At 40.2% G+C, this 17,286-nt stretch overlaps 2 protein-coding genes across 8 annotated transcripts in view; both read left to right on the top strand.

Annotated features, from left to right (window-relative positions):
- The window catches only part of espn (espin), a 46,048-nt gene that overhangs the window by 26,192 nt on the left and 2,570 nt on the right, over positions 1-17,286 (top strand). For 3 of the 7 annotated variants that reach the window (XM_068303917.1, XM_068344010.1, XM_068344019.1), the window contains exons 9-14: positions 3,954-4,191; positions 5,007-5,060; positions 7,941-8,086; positions 8,641-9,030; positions 15,382-15,461; positions 16,869-16,889. In XM_068303917.1, the coding sequence (XP_068160018.1) occupies positions 3,954-4,191; positions 5,007-5,060; positions 7,941-8,086; positions 8,641-9,030; positions 15,382-15,461; positions 16,869-16,889 (929 nt within the window). Of the gene's footprint in view, positions 1-3,953; positions 4,192-5,006; positions 5,061-7,940; positions 8,087-8,640; positions 9,031-15,381; positions 15,462-15,627; positions 15,685-16,868; positions 16,893-17,286 lie in introns of those variants that run through there. The other 4 variants (XR_011033935.1, XM_068303946.1, XM_068303926.1 and 1 more) reach the window with 4 other exon arrangements.
- On the top strand, positions 10,936-15,374 carry LOC137608914 (espin-like protein). Its single transcript, XM_068335549.1, has one exon. It carries the CDS (start codon positions 10,936-10,938, stop codon positions 12,988-12,990), a length of 2,055 nt encoding a protein of 684 aa, XP_068191650.1. The 3' UTR covers positions 12,991-15,374.

The raw sequence follows: 17,286 nt of genomic DNA, 5'->3' as shown, positions 1-17,286 counted from the left end.
CGTATGCCAACAGAAGCAGAAAACATCTGTTGTTTGGAGATAACACAAGTAGAATGCTCACAGCTAAACTTTCACATCTGAGACAAATACACCAGTAAGTCGTTTGAAAAATGTCACAGAATAAAAACTAGTTATGTCTTATTTTGCTTCATCAGGCATACCTTCATTAATGCAGTAACACATGACAAATATAGGTACAACAAAGTCTAATATATTGTATTTGCGACACCTTGATTTTTGTCTTATTAAAAGACATGTTGAACATCTTTTGGTATTCACAATCCATTTCTGTTGACATATACAAGCATTTATTTACATAAAACAATACATCCAATAACAATAATGAGAACACAGGGCCATCCTATCAGGAAATCAACAACAGTTCTAATACTCAGGATTGAAAACATTGTGAAATAAATAATTTTGTGTCCTTTTTCTGTAGACGGTGCAGACATCAAGCCTATCGCACCTTTGTTGGCTGGTGCTGGGGCTACTTAGGAGGCAGAATCCGGGTCGTCATCCCAGCCTGTGTGGTCCTTCGCATACGCCAGGAGTTTCCTGAAGACAAAGGCCACTACGCTGGATTTAGACTGAGTCTCTGTTGAATCTGGTCATGTAGCTGGCAATGACCTCCTCCTTGTCCGGACGTTCATACTGGGCAGAAATTCTCTGGGACAGGAATGGCCATCATCTCATTTGTGTGTGGTATGCGGTCCACCAAGACTTTGTCAAATATGAGGTCCATCATGTCAGCTACAAAACCTGTTCAATAAAACACCAAGATATATCTTTACTTTTATTGATATTGTTTGATTTGTTTGTTTAGAAAAATTGTGTTCAAAATACATCCTGGTACTTTCTACTAATTTATTTATTTGTATGGCTACTTTTTACTGTGTTTTGTTGTGAGCAATTACCAGCATAATTTCAAAACATGTTTGTTTGAAATATTAAAATACTGCAACACTAACAGAATGTTGGCTCTGTCTTGTGAGGTTTGACTCTGCATTGTCCCTTCAAAGCCTTTGGAAAGTGGATCTTGTAGAGTGGTACACCTTCCTGGGTCTCTGCTTGTGGTCTGTCTGCATTTTCATTGAAGTACATCGCAGCCAGGTAGAGTGTGGAAGTTACTCTACAGTGAGAATAGTCATTTGAATTGAAGGGAATGCAGTTGCATATTATTTACCTGTGCAATTTTTACAAAGGAAGCTCCAATGAGGTACACAGCTGCCTAAAGGTGCAGGTTCCCAGATGGTGTACTCCCAAGGACAGGCTGACTGTTCCAGTGCCTGCGTAACTCGCAATGGGAGCATCTCTGCTCCACAGACAGGAATGTTCCCAGCTTTGTGGTCCTTACGTCACATTTCCAGGTGCAGACAGGACACTCAGCAAATAATTTCAGAAGACAGTTTCCATAGGATAGTTTGATAGGATAGTTTTTATTAAAATAAAACACAGTGTCTATTTCTACCCCTTTTAGTTCATGGTGTAAAATAGTGTAAAAAAAACAACTTAGAAATAGTTGTTTTTTAGACTTGGAACGGATTAAAATTATTTACATTAATTATAATGGGGAAAAATAGTTTCGGATTTCGAACAACTCGCTTTTCGAACAGCCTTCTGGAACGGATTATGTTCGGAAACCGAGGGTTGACTATATTCAAAAATTATAGAAGATCTGCAGGACAGAAACTTCATTTTCCATAGAGGCTAACGTTTTGTGAATATAAACCGTACAATAGAAATGTAACGACATAAGGAGCCAAAGCAACATCATATGACTTGCATGAATCGGGGATGGCCACGCCCTTGAGCATGTTAACCAATCCATATCGTCCAATACTCTGTCCAATTGCACAGAGCCCCTTGTCTGACGTCAAGAACGGGGAATCTAGCGAAATATGATCAGTTTGAGTCGTTCAGAGACATGACTTCCTAAAACTCCAAATATCCATTGATGCAGGGAGCGTTGGTTTACCAGATTCTAGGAGTTGGTCTTGTTAGGGAGGACCACTATCTACAGTATATGTAGAGACCTGAAAAAGTGTGATTTTCATAATAAGGCCCCTTTAAGATACTAAACACATCCCATTGATCACATTACAAAATATCACTTTCTCTGGTACTTTATTTGCAGAGCATTCATGTTTGTGTAAGGTCTCAGAGAGGCTTTCAAAGGTCTTCTTCAGAGTGAGGTTAGCTGTGTGATGGCATGATGGTGTTAGGTTACAGCACCAACCACCATATTTGCCTGCACAACATGCTCCTCTTGAATGTTGAATAATCTTGGGTCTTCTTGAGCTTTTGTTTGGGGCCACATGCAAACATTCTCATTTACATTAGAACAAACTCAGCATAGTCCCAGGCAAGAGAGACTTAAAGAAAATCATCAAAGACCAGCCATCCTAGAGAATGGCAAAGGTTGTTGATTCTGCGATTAAACTTGGTTCTGTAGGGGTTCTGGTATGTAAAGCCTGCTGAGGGAATCTGCTTGTATCTTTATGATTTCTTTCTGTTTGAATAAATCCCCATTACTGCTGGAGCTAAACTACATTTAGGAATTCTGTGGGGAAATTGTTCACATTTTTTCACAAGCACTTTTTTATCAGCTAGAAATGATTTTTGGACATTTTGAAAAGGATGTGAAATAACATAATCTTCATATTCTCTAAATATTTATTATTCATCGTTATTTTTATTTATTTCATTGAAACTTTTTGTAATATGAGTATATGACAATCTGTTGATGTTTACATGAATAAACACATTTTACATGCAACCCTACAGGCTTAAATACACACATATTGTACTTGAAAATACATATGAATAAAGCTTGTGTGTGTGTGTGTGTGTGTGTGTGTGTGTGTGTGTGTGTGTGTGTGTGTGTGTGTGTGTGTGTGTGTATGTGTGTGTGTGTGTGTGTGTGTGTGTGTGTGTGCGCTCCCTGACGTTGCCGCTTCACACAACCACAGTCATCTGAATGAATGAGTCTGTTAGAATTTCATCAGCATCCCCAGGGAGGTGCTCTTCTAATCTCATGGGTGTCATCGGTGGGGTAGTCCTTGGTGGAACAAGCTACAATCCCCATTGAGCCAATTAAGGTCTCAGTGGGGCCCCTCCAGGTCTCAGAGGGACCCTAGCAGATGGACGGGCTAATCAACCGGCGCTCCGGCTCGTGTTACTAACACCCATCTGGACACCCCCCCTCCCCCCCAAACTCTCTGGAGGGTTTGAAAAGTAAAGGGGGCAACAATGATGAGCATGCGTCTGCAGAGTGGGCGTGGGGTGGGGTCGAGTTAAATGTCACGGTCCATTAATTTGCTTCCAGCAGAGTTACGACATGCTGGCGGAGCGTGTCAGACGTGTGCTTGCTGGGTGGGGGTTTTAAAACACTATCACTTGCACTGACAGATGGCTCCAATCCACTGTTTTCCCTCAGTGACACCCCCCCCCCCCTAGAGATTGGGCCATATTAACTCTGTTGTTAGCAATCTGGTATTATGTCTTCATGAGATGATAAAAGACAGCAGGAAGCAGAGGGAGGACACGGCTAATAAAGCGGCGTACATCTGTCACTTCTGGCAGTCGGCGCAAGAATTTACAGCTCGCTCAGCTCAGCAGGAGTTTTCGGTGGCATGCCTGTGCAAGGACAGAAAACAGATTCTCTGTCTGTGTTTGATTCATGTTTTAATGAATAAATAATAATGCTTATTTTGTCTAAAAATTATTTTACAGAATCAGAAATACATATGACTGTCCTTGTAATTAACAAACAATTGTTATTGATCTTTATTTGACATTTTTGTTAACATCTTTTATACAGTATGCTTTTAGAAAAAAACAGCTGACACAAGCATTTTGTGTTTTTTTGTATGAGAACCACTCCAGGAGAACCACATCCACCGTTAGGGGGGTAACATATTTTGCTGTGTTCCTCTCTCTTCTCCATTCAGGGCTCCGTGTTGTTGGAGGAGCCCAAAAGTACTCCCACCGACAGTTCTGAGAATGGTACCTCTGACGAATCGGTCCCACCTCCGGCTCCTCCACCTCCACCCCCTCTTCCCCCCAGCAACCCCACGCCAACCCCCCCTCCGCCTCCTCCACTGCCCCCAGAGACGGCAACCACTCAGAATCAGTCTGCCGGTAGGACCTCCACCAATCAACGACGTCCTTCCTCCTCAGGAAGTGGAAGTAAGTGGGTATTTTCTGTCTCTATGCATTTTGTTTCCTGGTACTAAAATTCTCTTTTAAAAAGGATGAGACATATATCCACATTTTTATATTGTTGGAGAATATATTGTTCTACAATTGTTCTTAGAAAACAGACCCCCTGACATCAATAGGCACAAAATCATCTCATTGGTCAAAGAGGAGTTGAGTCTGACATCCCTAGTAACAGATGTTGAATTAATGATGAAGGGCTACCGTTACCCTGAGAAGTGGATTAATGTTCAGCCATTTCCTTAAATGACCCACTCTGCCCCAGATCCTGCTGTCTGACAGGATCCAACTCAGGAAGTGTTGAAGCTGTGAGACACACACGCAAACGGCCTGTAAACATGCAAATATCTATAGTGAGAGGCAGAGCAGCGGACAGCTCCTTCACGGTGAGCTCAATGAGCAACTTGTAACAGGGACAATGTCTTGCTCAAGAGCACCTCAGCAGCACTCCGGAGGTGAACTGAGAGAAAACAGGAATCCAAGATAACGAATCATCCAACACCGTCAAACAGACTCCATGACAACAGTAACAAAAGCTTTTCTTCTTTTGGTAATAATTACCAATAACACACTAAAGCTGTTTTCATTCAATTTCCATGACTATCAAGCTACGCCGTCCTGCTGCTAACATTCCTCAACATTTTTCTTCTCCTGAAGTCTTTAATGTACATTTCTCTTTGCATCGTCCTTCTTTCACCGGCTCTGTCTCCACTTTTGTTTTGTTTTTTCTGTTTTGTTTCCTGTCTTTTCCTGCCTCGGGCTTTCCTTACCTCTGTTCTGTCAAGGCGTGGATATTTCTGCCTCTCAGGAGGAGGAAGGGCAACAGAAAAAAACAAAGTGTGAGTACTCATTCTGATCTCCATCAGTTCATTCTGCTGCACATATTGAAATCAGGGTAATCTAACGTCTGAACAGTTTGATAAAGATTACGCAACTTTGCCTGCAATGTCGCCCCCTTTTGAAAGGAAGTCATGGACTTTCATTTCCACCAGAGGGAAAAGGCCTTTAGAATAAACAGAGAGACTGAGGCTAGAATCCATAATGATAGAGAGCAGCTGAGTCTCCATACAGTCAACAGAACACAGTTAGTATTAAAACAGTGAATGAACTCACTTACTCTTTCAGGCCTTAATGTTCTGGTTTTAGTCTTACAATTATATAATATTATATATATTATAAATTATATATATATTATGTACTGTATATTATAAATTATAAATATTAAAAATTGACCAACAAAAACATATGCTTATCTTTGTAGTCTCCTGATTATTTTTTTTAATATTAATAAATCACCTGGATATACAGCGGATAGTCAAGGAAGTTAAAGTGACACTGGTTGTGTGTGTGTGTGTGTGTGTGTGTGTGTGTGTGTGTGTGTGTGAGTGTGTGTGTGCGTGTGTGTGTCTGCTCTTTTTGCCTGACCTCCCAGTGTCAGTGTTATAATAAAACATGTACAGCTAAACAGTAGTGAGTTAATTGTATTTAGAAAATTAAAAGCCGGTTTGTCTCTGGAAGAATTCACAGCTCAGATGTGTGTTGATGTGTTACCAACGCTTCAGCATTAAAGGATTTGTCTTTTTATGTTCTTTCTTGTTGATTAAACAATTGTTTTTATATTATCTGGGATGCATCTTTTACTGACATGCTTGAGATCTGTATGTGTGTTCATTAACTGTTGTGCGGTTTTAATCATATAAAAGGGCATTCAGGTTATCAATTTAAAAGATACCAATCTGTGTGAAGCTCAAGATGAGGGTTCATCCAGCAACAAATCAGTTGGCTGATTGAAAATGCTGATGGACGTACAACTTCTTCACTTTTTCTTCGTCAATTTATTAACAGGAAGGAGAGGATTTTACTTGTAATACTTCAAAATATGAACCCAACTCATGCTAACTCTGAGTGCTCTGTAAACAACAAATGTCCTCTCCAGTGTGGAGAGGCCATTTGTCAAATGTTCTTTACCTGTCACATCTCCACCCTCCTTCATACTGACGCTGGCCGTCCACACCTCCAGCCCTCACAGAATTTATCTAATGCAAACACGCCATGTTAGACTGAAGAACACACCAATATGGTTTACTGACACAAGATATGAGCCCTGCAAAATGTTTTAAACATTTAAGCACACGAGATTGCGGAAAATCAAGTGTTCTGGAGCTCTTTAAAGAAGAGCTATCAGGAGAGAATGGGCGAAGGTAAGCTGTAACTTCTATTTCTCTGTACAGTATTCAGATTTATTTAGAAGAGTTTTGATTGCACTCACCACACTTACGAATAAATGATCTGTTTTTTTCTTTAGATTCATAAACAGTTCACAGGCTGCATATTGTGTATAGATTCAGTGTAAGAGCAGCTGTGTGGTTTTCAGCAGTGAGGATCGGGGTGGTAGAGTGCACTAACAAGCTGGGGATTGGAGGATGATTGTGTGCGTGTGTGTCTGTGTGTGTTTGCGTGTTAAGTCCTGCATGCTTGCCAATAGCTCACTGTCACTTCCAGTTACTGGTGATTCCTTTAGATTTACCCCGACTGTGATGATGGGTGTTCAATAGGAAGCTGCTCTCTTGTCCCTGTGAGAGAGAGTGAGGGAGAGAGAGAGAAAGAGAGAGATTGAAAGGGAGAGCTAGGAACGGTGGCAGGTTAGGGAGGCTTTATGTCCAACAAGACCATTGTGGTCGACTCACCACGGATCATTTTTATGGGAGTACTGTAGTTGTTTTTTTTTATGCCATTCCCCAAGTAGAAAATTAATCACCAATGAGGGACTGAGGATATTCATTTCATCAGAGGTTTTATACACTCCAAAACAGGTGAGGTTGTTTTTGGCTTTGGTGTATTTGGGCCAAAGTTCTTGAAATTTAAATTGTCTAAAATTATATGTAAATCTGCTGGTTATGCCTTTGAATTAGAGGCTTCTCCAGCTGTATCGCAAAAAGTTTGTTGCTTTGATCTATCAAAAAAATACAGCTGAATAGGTATTGTTCCCTGTTTAAAAACTCTACCTCTGACACCTGTATTCTTTTAATACATTAAATGAATGAAGAAACTATTATGAAATAGTAATGTTTTGAAAACAATAAAAGTGAGGTATAGATGTGGAAAAATGTAGATACTGTTTAGAGGTCTTTGAACGTGAAAACAAAGTCTCTTTGTAGAAGCATTGCCATCAGAGGACATAGTTGAACACTGTCAGAATTTGTTGCATTGTTCACTCTAAGCAGATTAGGGTCCATGAATGCTATAGACTTTACCACGGTCCTACTTTTTGAAGTTTAAAGTTTATCCGTGCTTGAGCCATGTACACATCAGGTGACACTGAAAGAGGGTGTGTTCCTCCTCTTTTTGGGTTCACTGAAGTGAAATAATTTTGAACCCCCTCCTTCTAAAAGTTTACACCAACTGTTTCCCATTGTACTGAAATCTCATTTTTGCAATGCCTTAATTAATTAATGCATATTGTATCAGGCCATTTGAAAGTGACATGCAGAAAGCGAAGGCCGTTGCCAATCAAAGTAAACAAATCTAAAATGAAAGTTATAACAAGCTTGTTAATGAGAGGTAGCAGGTACACCCTAACAACAGGTCCGGATTGTTACCTGCCGGATCATGTGAATTATTTAACACTGAAATGCCATCCAATCCCTCTCTCACTGCCTCTTCTTCAGTGTATCTCCTCTACTTGGTTTCACTTTTCTGCACCATCCTTTTATCTACAGGCGCAAAATCTTTCAACATGATGTCCCCCACTGGTGACAACTCAGAGCTACTGGCAGAGATCAAGGCAGGGAAGAGCCTCAAGCCCACACCACACAGTAAAGGCTACACTACTGTCTATTCCTCCAGTGGACCAACGGGCAACAACGTAGGTCCACAGTCTTCCTCCACCACCAAGAAAGATTCAACAGTTATCTTTTTACATCCCGCGAAGCGGTGATGTATTGTAATTGTCAGTGTTTGTGTGTTCGTCCGTCCGTCCATCCATCCATGCACCAAATATTTTCACAACCATTGCAGATAGAAAGATGAAACAAAAACACATTACTCGGGCGGCAAAGGGGATGAAAATGAGATGATGACTTTAACCTTGAGAAAACTAGGTCAAAGTCAAATGTCAACTTTTGTAAAAAAATTTGCACGTATCTCAGGGACCGGATAAGATAGAAAGACGCAACAAAAGGCGTTATATTCAGGGAGGCAAGGGGTTGAAAATTAGATCATAACCTTGACCTTGAAAAACTAGGTCAAGGTCAAATACTCAATAGTACAATATACAGTAGAATTCATTACTTCGACCCTTATGAAAATAGATCTGGGTAAAATTTTGAATTCATGGGTGTCGCAGGATGTTGCAGTCTCTGACTGCCTTGTTTTGTGTTTGGTGCCGTCCCATCCATCTTTGTCTTCACTTTTCTCCAGGGAAACATTGCTTCTCCACCAGAGACCCGTGCATCTAGCCCACCACCCAAGTTGCCGTCATCCCCACCATCCAAGACGTCTGTAACCTCCCCACCCACCACTCCTAGTCCAAGTCCGAGTCCTAGTCCTAGCCCAACCGGCTCTGGATCTGCCAGGACCTTATCAACCTCCGTGAGCTACGAGCAGCTGTCCTCCAACACTGTGATCAATGGGAATGGTGGTGAAAACGCAGCATGTGCAGAGTCAGCACGGAAGACAAGCCTTGTAGATGTGGAAGCCCTTGTGCCCACTCATGATGAACAGGGCAAAGCCATCCCTGAATGGAAGAGACAGGTGATGGTGCGAAAACTTCGGGACAAGATGCAAAAAGAGGAGGAGCACAAGCGCAAGGTAGGCAAGATAATGCAAGGTTGTAGAAAGACATAGATTGCTGTGGCTCAGCTATCCCATTTGTGGTCAAGTAGTTTCAAAATTCTCTGTAACCTCATTTATATTGAGTATGCTTCAGTTTTAAGTAAATACAACACAAAGGGGATAGCTGTCGCTTGGGTTTGAGTGTTGTTTTTGTGTGATTTCAAACCACAACATTGCATAAATGTTATGTTCTTATTCATGCATGATAAAAAATTCATGTTTTTTGACTAGTTGGATGATCACTTGAGGTAAAGAAAATTTTATCTGCGGGTCAAAGATACAAGTTAGTTTAGAACCTGTGTTGTCTTCTTTCTTGCCATGACAGTTGAAGCAAAATCGCAGTTCATAATTTCTGAGCCTTTTTATAGTTGGCAGAATTTTCCATATACGTAACTTCAGATTTGATGCCAGATTTAGTTATTTTGATTTTGAAATCAACGACATCTATTTCTGTTGATGACTTCTATCTCAAACAATAGTTGCTGAGGATGTGTGAACATTATATGAATGTAAACAAGTATTCATTACTAATTCATACTGTAACAATTTAAATATTTATTGGTCCTGTGTAATAAATAACTCGATAGAAAATTTAGTTTTCATTAAATTTTGCAAGTAATAATTTTTTAGCAAACTTCCAGGAGGTATACAATACTAACTTAGTGTAGTTTGTAGATTTGTTGAGATATAGCAGCTACTTATCAGGCCTGAACATTGAACCAAGTTGACCATAAAGTGTTTGGGGTGTTGTCTGTGACACAGAAGGTTACTGTATGAAGCAGCTAGAGAGAGATCCACATGCTCACAAATATATATTTCTTATTTGTTCTTAGCTCATTTCTGTGCATGTTTTTTTTTCTCACATTCAAAGTCTCTGTTAATAGCAACTCTTTGGAGTGCAGTGATCTTGTACTTGGCTATGATGCCCATCACAACATTAACACATGTGACTAATGGCGTCACAGTGTGGGCTGGTGTTTGATGATGGAGTTTTTGTGGCTCCAAGTATTTACATGCTGATTCAGTGGTGTGATGTCGGGCCTATTCACGCTACAGGTCAACCCATAATAATAATAATAATAACAAAATACCATGTGTGCATATATATATGAAATATGTGTACAGTAAGGAAAAAATAAATGTAATCTCCTTCATGTTTTGCAAACAGACTATAACATGTTCAAGATTTTACCATACATTACCAGACAAAATAAACCTAATTGAGTAGACCTCTTTGGGTTGACAGTTTTACCACTGCTGCAAGTCGAACCACACCCTCTCACTGGTGGGTGTGGACTGCAGTGTGTCTGTCTGTTGACCTGCTGCCAGTTTCCAGCAGTGACGTAACATCGTAGTCCTGTGTTACATCATGTTTGGGTTGCAGACAGATGAACAGCTAAATTTCTGTTGAAGCTCCCTAAATTAAGAGATAAATCAAAAATAAACTCTAAAAGGGAATCAAGCCAGTAGAGTTTGAAACAATCTGCAGTCAAGTGGCTAAACCTATAACACTTTATTTATTAATATTCTATACATATCACCACTGGGCTAATTAATATGCAGTTTGGCGGTTATTTCAAAAAGGAAAATTTTTCTCTCCTTGATTCAAAATTAAAAACAAAAGGTTCCACGACTGTAGTGAGGCAGTGCCATTGCACCACTAAGTCCATGTAAATCCTGTGTGTCAAGATGGATTTGCGCTGAAGTGTGTGTTCACACCAGGAACTTCAAGCTGAAGGAATCCATACCTCCTTCCCTGTCTTCCTGTCTTTTGGTCTCCTTTGACCTCTGATTTAGTTTGCTGCAAGTGGACACTACCAGCCTCAGGAATGGCACTACTCCTATGTCCATAATGCCATTTTGGGCCCATTTGGGGAACTGATGACTGAGGATGACCTAAATCGCATTGAGAAGCAGATTGAGAACCTACAAGTCATGCACAAGGTCTCAGAAGTTGAGAGGGAGCTGGAAGAACTGGAGCGGGAGCTTCATCAGCTCCTACCAGTGTCTGCTGCCCTCAATCAAGAGCATTTCTCTGTCAATCCAAAGCAGGTGCACGGTCAAGCTGAAGATCTTCCAGCCTGGTGCAGCAAAATTTCAACCCTACTTAAGAGTATGGCCATTCTTCTAGCCACCCTAGGGGGGAAAGAGATAGACATCTTGGATCTTATATGTCCTGAATATTCTCAAGAGGTGGCAAGGGATGTAAGCACAGGTCAGTTTGATCCAGCAGGGTCAGTTGGCACTGGATTTATTGGACGGTCTCAGTCCTTCTCCACAAGGGAGGAGGTGGAGAAGGAGATCAAGCAATGTGGCGTTTCAGTGAAAAACCTCAAGGCCAATTATGAAATTCAGAATCAGTCACAGACGACAGATAACAAAACAAATAGGGTGTACAAAAGAAAGCGGTCGCTCCCTGTGGTAAGTGAGTCTAGTTATTGTCCAGAAACAGTTTGTGAGACAGATGGTGTTGGTTCTTCTGCTGAGGTCCTTCAGTCCCACACAAATGGAGAAGCATCCTTGGCCGTGGAGTCAGTCTTACCTCTTGTTGAGGAGCCAGTTATCATTGCATCTCATGCTCCTCAGACCTATGCACCATCTGAGGCAATGGCTCCAACTAACATCGAACACTTCAACCAGCTTCTTTCTACAGATCCCATTTTAAACAATGAACAACTAACAAGAAGTTTAGAGGTGCAGACAGATCTAAGTTATGTTCAGGAATGCATTGAAATGAGGAAAGAAAGAATTGTCTTCCTGTTCCTTGAACACTGGCGTAAGTATACCATCTCTGAATCTTATCGAGAGAAATATACTGGCAGGAGAGGAAATCATTTAGATGTAGGCTGGGAGGACTACAATCAGTTTAGTGCACAAATTGGAGAAATGCAGAGCGAAGATGACAGACTTCTTCTTTTCATGAAGTCAAAGCAGGTAGTAGGCAATTTAATTGGTCACTGGAGGACAATCATGAGTCAAGTGCCCACACGTCAGATCCGCAGGTTGAGTCGTGCCCAGATGATATACTGGCCAGAGCACTTCCTGCCACATATTAACGGCTCGCCTGTGAGCTACAAGAGCCTAACCCTTGACCTGTTCATGCTTGGATACTTCCAGTTATTGGAAATGAACATGTCTCGCAGTGAACGCAAATTCCGGCATCTGTTGTGCTATGAGATGTTTGACCGGCTCGGTAGCCATAAATGGGAAGTCATAAGGCAGTTTCACAAGGAAGTCATGGAGGAAATTGAGAAAGGAAAGCGAGACTGGGCGGACGGTTTTGAAGACATAAAAATCAATTACTTTGGGAACTCTAATGATGGGGTTGGTGTGATGACCGCTTCTCTGCAATCTATGTCTCCCGATACGACCGTTATGTCTTTACTTGAGTCACTCCCTCCCCCACCCTCTCATCCTCCACCTCCTCCACCACCCACACATTCTGCACCTCCACCTTCCGATGACCAGCCTACTAAAGTACAGTTAGATGTCTCTCCATCTTCATCACCTGCTGCATCTACGAATGGCATTTCTGATAATGGTCAGTGTGTGGAGCAGGGAACCCAGAAGGATTCCATGCAGGACAATGCTGAGGGGGGTGTAAAAGCTAGGGAGGGAGTGGTTTCTAATGGCAACAGGTCAGAGCTGGACCACAGCTCGACAAATGAAACTCTCCAACACCCTGCCGCATCTGCAAAAGCTGTCACAGTGCAACACACGACAGAAAGCTCAGTTAAACATGTTCCACCTGGTGCTGTTAAATTTGCAGAGGCTCCTCCTCCTGTTGTTGAACCTCCACCCAAAGATGAACATAATGAAAACTCTATTAAAGTAATATATGAGCTAAAGGAGTTCAGTAATGAGGAGATCATTAGATACATAGATCGTAGCTTTGCTTTTTGGAAAGAAAAGGAAGCAGAACTTTTTGATATCTAATAACTTTATTAAGTAAGGGTCCACCAAAGGCCCATTTTAAACCCACACAACCGATTAGGACCACGATCTGGATGTCTGAGCTGCAATTTGGACCATGTTGCAATGACTGACTTCACCTGTCATGTCAAAAAAAACACATTAACTGCAATATTTTTTATGACTTTTGTTGACAAGTACTTTGAATCTAGTATGTCTGATTGCCATGGTACACCATTACTGGGAAAAACAAGTTTTCAGAGGTAAAGATTTGCCATAAAAGTTGTGATGTGTGTTTCTTGAATTTTATTATGATGAGGGATGATTGCTAAAACTATGCATACTTTGTTTATACAAACATGGATTTGCAAATGTTTAAATATATTTTGTGGTTTACAAATAGCCTTTATCTTTTAAGTCTTGGACCTTGCAATTTTGCTTATACAATGCGTGCCTTTTGGTTTACTGTAGATTACAAAGATTTAGCAGGCATGATAAATACCAGGAGCGATAACTCCGTGTTTGGTATATTAATGATTCAGAATTTGAAATAAACAATTTTTTGTCAGGACAATGAAAGAAGTCACTTGACAAGGCATCATTTAGACCCATGAAACATCAGCTTACAAGTCTGTTCCTGATTGCTCTTGCTCAATATATAATTTCAGTGTTTTGGGGAAATAAGCATGAACTATACATAATTTGAATTTGCATTCTTTTGTTATTTGGTTTCTACATTGCTGTTAGAAATAAAGTTTGTTGACATTTTTGTGATTATATGATTTTAGTAGTTATTTCCAGAGTCACTCTATCTTAACTTTTGAGAATACTCCACTGTAATACATGTCCCCAGAATATTTAAAGCATGTGATTAGACACAAGGTCAAAGTTTTGTGTCTTAGTTACTCAATGTGAGATATGAACCAATGAAAGAGCCGGCATGAAGCAACAGCCTTGGAGTGCTTACTTCTCAACTGTGATGCTTGTACTATTGAAGAACAACACCATTCTTATGTCTCTTCTGCAGCATCAAGATTACCTTCAAATAACCCTCTTAGCACCACCCGCTGTCATGCTATCTCTGGCTTACAGGAGTCATAAGGAGGTTAGAGTGAATCTTGATCAACTCACAGCCCAAAGGGAAAGATGGTCAGCTGATAAAAGACATATGCCAAGAGAGATTTGAAGTTTTGTGCACAAAATCTAGGGAATGGAAATACAACATTTCTTCTAAGTACACATGTGAAGTCATTCTTGAATTAATTAGTCCAGACAATGAAGAGCATAAAATTTGATAAATTTGATATCATCTGTGTGATTTATAGTTAATTCAACTACAGTCGGTTTAACTCGCCATGAAAAAGACATTTAGCTTGTATTAGCCTTAGCACTTTCGGCTTTAAGTAGATTTGCTTTAAAACCACTGTTTAGTGTCACGAGGTAGGTTTCTATATCACTTCAATAAAAAAGATCTTTAGTAATTTGTGCTTATTTTATTTGTTTGATTGTTTGTCTCTGTCCCGTTTCAACTTGGTGACCAATGTTTCAGTGTGAACACCCTCATTTGATCACATTAATTAATTACTAGTTATTTGTCTCAGCTCTCTTTCCACAGCAAATCTGTCTCCTGTTTTCAGTATGGATTCCTTTCTCTGTAATTCCCAGGTGAATCATTAAAAATTCACTGTGTGAATAATCTTTTCTGGGTTCCTGTTTGTAGGGATGAATGCAGGGTGTAATGTATCTTGTCAGGAGAAGATGAGAAATTCAAGATGGCTGCCCCCCCCCCCCCTTCCCTCCCCCTTCACCTCCATTCACAGTCTTATAGGAGAAAAGGATCCAGTTACTGTGTGTGTGTGCTGTTTGAGAGGACATGTTAAAACAAATGTAGACAAAGGCCACAAAAATTTGTGTTGATGAAATTGTAGGTTTGATTAACATTTTAGACATGTAAACCCCAGTACGGCCTGCGTTTGACTTTCTCGAGTCAAAACGTTTTTCCATAGGGTTTCTGATCATGCATTGCATGCATTGGAAAGTTATAAAATTATGAAGATTGAAGATGTATAATAATCATTTTTATAACCACTATACTGTTGATGATGTGCTGCATTACAAATTATACGTAGAGGAGGCTTACAGGTGTGATACTCTGGTAGGTGAAGGTGACACAGGTCACGTATTTAGAGCGGGTAGATGTTGAACGATAAAAGAAGCTTTGTCTGATTTTCATTCTCTAACCAGTAAATAAACATCACACAGGAACTGATTGAAAGGCAACTTAAAGTTAATAATTATGTGAGAGTAATAATGATGTCAGTTATGGGGGGGGGGTGCTGTTACAATCGCTGTCCTCCACTGATGAATATGGACCACTGCTTCTAGCTCCACTCTGATCCCTGTCTCCCTCTACAGGCGGAGGAGGAGGTGTCACGCCTGGCATCCATGCCGGCCTGGAGGAGAGACATGATAAAGAAGAAAATGGAAGTAGAGAGGTGAGCACCAAGGCGGTCTATAAATAAATTGTCATATTTTATGAAGGCTTGGCTCAGTTTTGTTTACGTTGTGTGTCTTCACCAAGAAACCTGTAGAAATACAGATGTGAGCTTCTGTCCAGAGCACTGATTTGGTGTTGTCAAGGCAGTGCTGTCTCATCCACAGGTTGAGATCTAGAAAGTGAGCATGATGACAGTGAACATGATGCTGCACAATCTTAAGGTACATGCAGTGTAAGATGGTGTTTCTATGTCTATATTAGTTATGCCATCAAAAAAACTGAGTTGGGACTACATGAAAAGAAAACACAAGGAATGTCCCATGTGTTCGAGGCAGAGTGGGTCATGGACACAACAGAAAATACACAGAATCACTGACACACAGTCAAGGGATTTAAAAATGCACCACTGTGTATTTGTACATTTCATTAGGTGGTGAGTGTGAATAAAAAGGTTTTGTTCCATATTAACTTTTAGTGATTGTGTTAATTCAGTCAGGAACAAAATCAGAGGGATACCATTAAAACAACACCGAGAGATAAGCATCTGATATTTCTCAGGTGACACAACGGGAGCGAACAACATCAGTAATCAGTGTCCCCATCAGCATTGATTACACTAGTAATACTCTTCCTCTTGGATCGGAACGACCTCGGGATCCCCTTCTGTGGGTTATCAGCAGTCAGAGCTGGACAGAGTGGAGGAGGTTCATGCTGCTGTCACCTCACAGTTAGTGGAGATTAGGTTGGGGCTTGTCACCCTTTATAAAGATCTACAACCAGTTTTATAAGGAACATTTGTCCTAAATAGGCCCCAAATGAGTGATGCATTTCTAAATCCTTTGAATTTTATTATTAAAATAATCAAATACTTGTACTGGCATATCTGACATCTGTTCTCAAGTGAACCTGCTATTCACATAGTAGCTTTATGTAGTTTACTGCAATAACAGTTGTTTCCCTTAAAAATTAGAACAAAAACTGGTTTTTTTTTGAGTGGTTCATGTGGTTTCCAGTATTAGATGCATAAAAATATTAATTTGAAGATACAACTAATGGTGATGAACAAAACCTTCCTATTTTTAATGTTATGTTTTACTATTTTCAATTTTGGGATGTAAAAACGCTGTGTAAATATTTAAATATGTGTAAATCAGTTTTTAGAATTTAAGTGTCGTGTGAAACACCAGTTTGCATCAGAACAAGATAAGGCAAAGCGTGAGGCACTCACTTATATCCTATATGAAGTTTCAAGGGAACAATTTTTGCCATGCATGAAAATGTGACATTCTCTGTTTGACTTGCCTTTGGTCAGCCTCATCAGAATATCCCTATTTCTTTAAAAAAATGGAATTACTTATTGTAATTTAAGATTCTGACGCCTTTCTCCTTTTTCTTATGTTAACAGGAGTGAAAAAGAACAGACAAGGTAAGAAGATACTGATCGATTCATTACTGCTTGTAAAACGTGTTTAAACCTGAATTTTCTTTTGACTGGAAATTGAATCTAAAATCAAGGCCTCACTGTGATGGCCAGAAATGTCGTGTTATGTGTAATTGTGACAAGAGCTAGAGTAAAAAAAATCAGACAAGGATATAAAAAAAATCAAACATAATAATTGCTATAATAATTTCTTTAGCACACAACCTTCTTGTTGTAGGTGGATTTCAGTTGAAGTACACTACATCAATAGGAAGTGCTGTGGTAATCCTGTTTTATTGTTATGACAGCTCTCGCCACTCTGTGGCGCCCACTCCACCAGTTCAAGCTAACTTTACAGAGGATCATGGGAACATACTACTTCACAGTAAAAATAGGCCTTCTT

The sequence above is a fragment of the Antennarius striatus genome, chromosome 2, assembly GCF_040054535.1.
Source record: "Antennarius striatus isolate MH-2024 chromosome 2, ASM4005453v1, whole genome shotgun sequence".
Classification (NCBI taxonomy): Eukaryota; Metazoa; Chordata; class Actinopteri; order Lophiiformes; family Antennariidae; genus Antennarius; species Antennarius striatus.
This window is presented reverse-complemented; position numbering and strand designations above follow the sequence as displayed.

What these genes read in the sequence shown, in the direction of transcription:
- LOC137608914 (XM_068335549.1), top strand. Translation starts at nt 10,936, where the DNA reads ATGACTGAGGATGACCTAAATCGCATTGAGAAGCAGATTGAGAACCTA.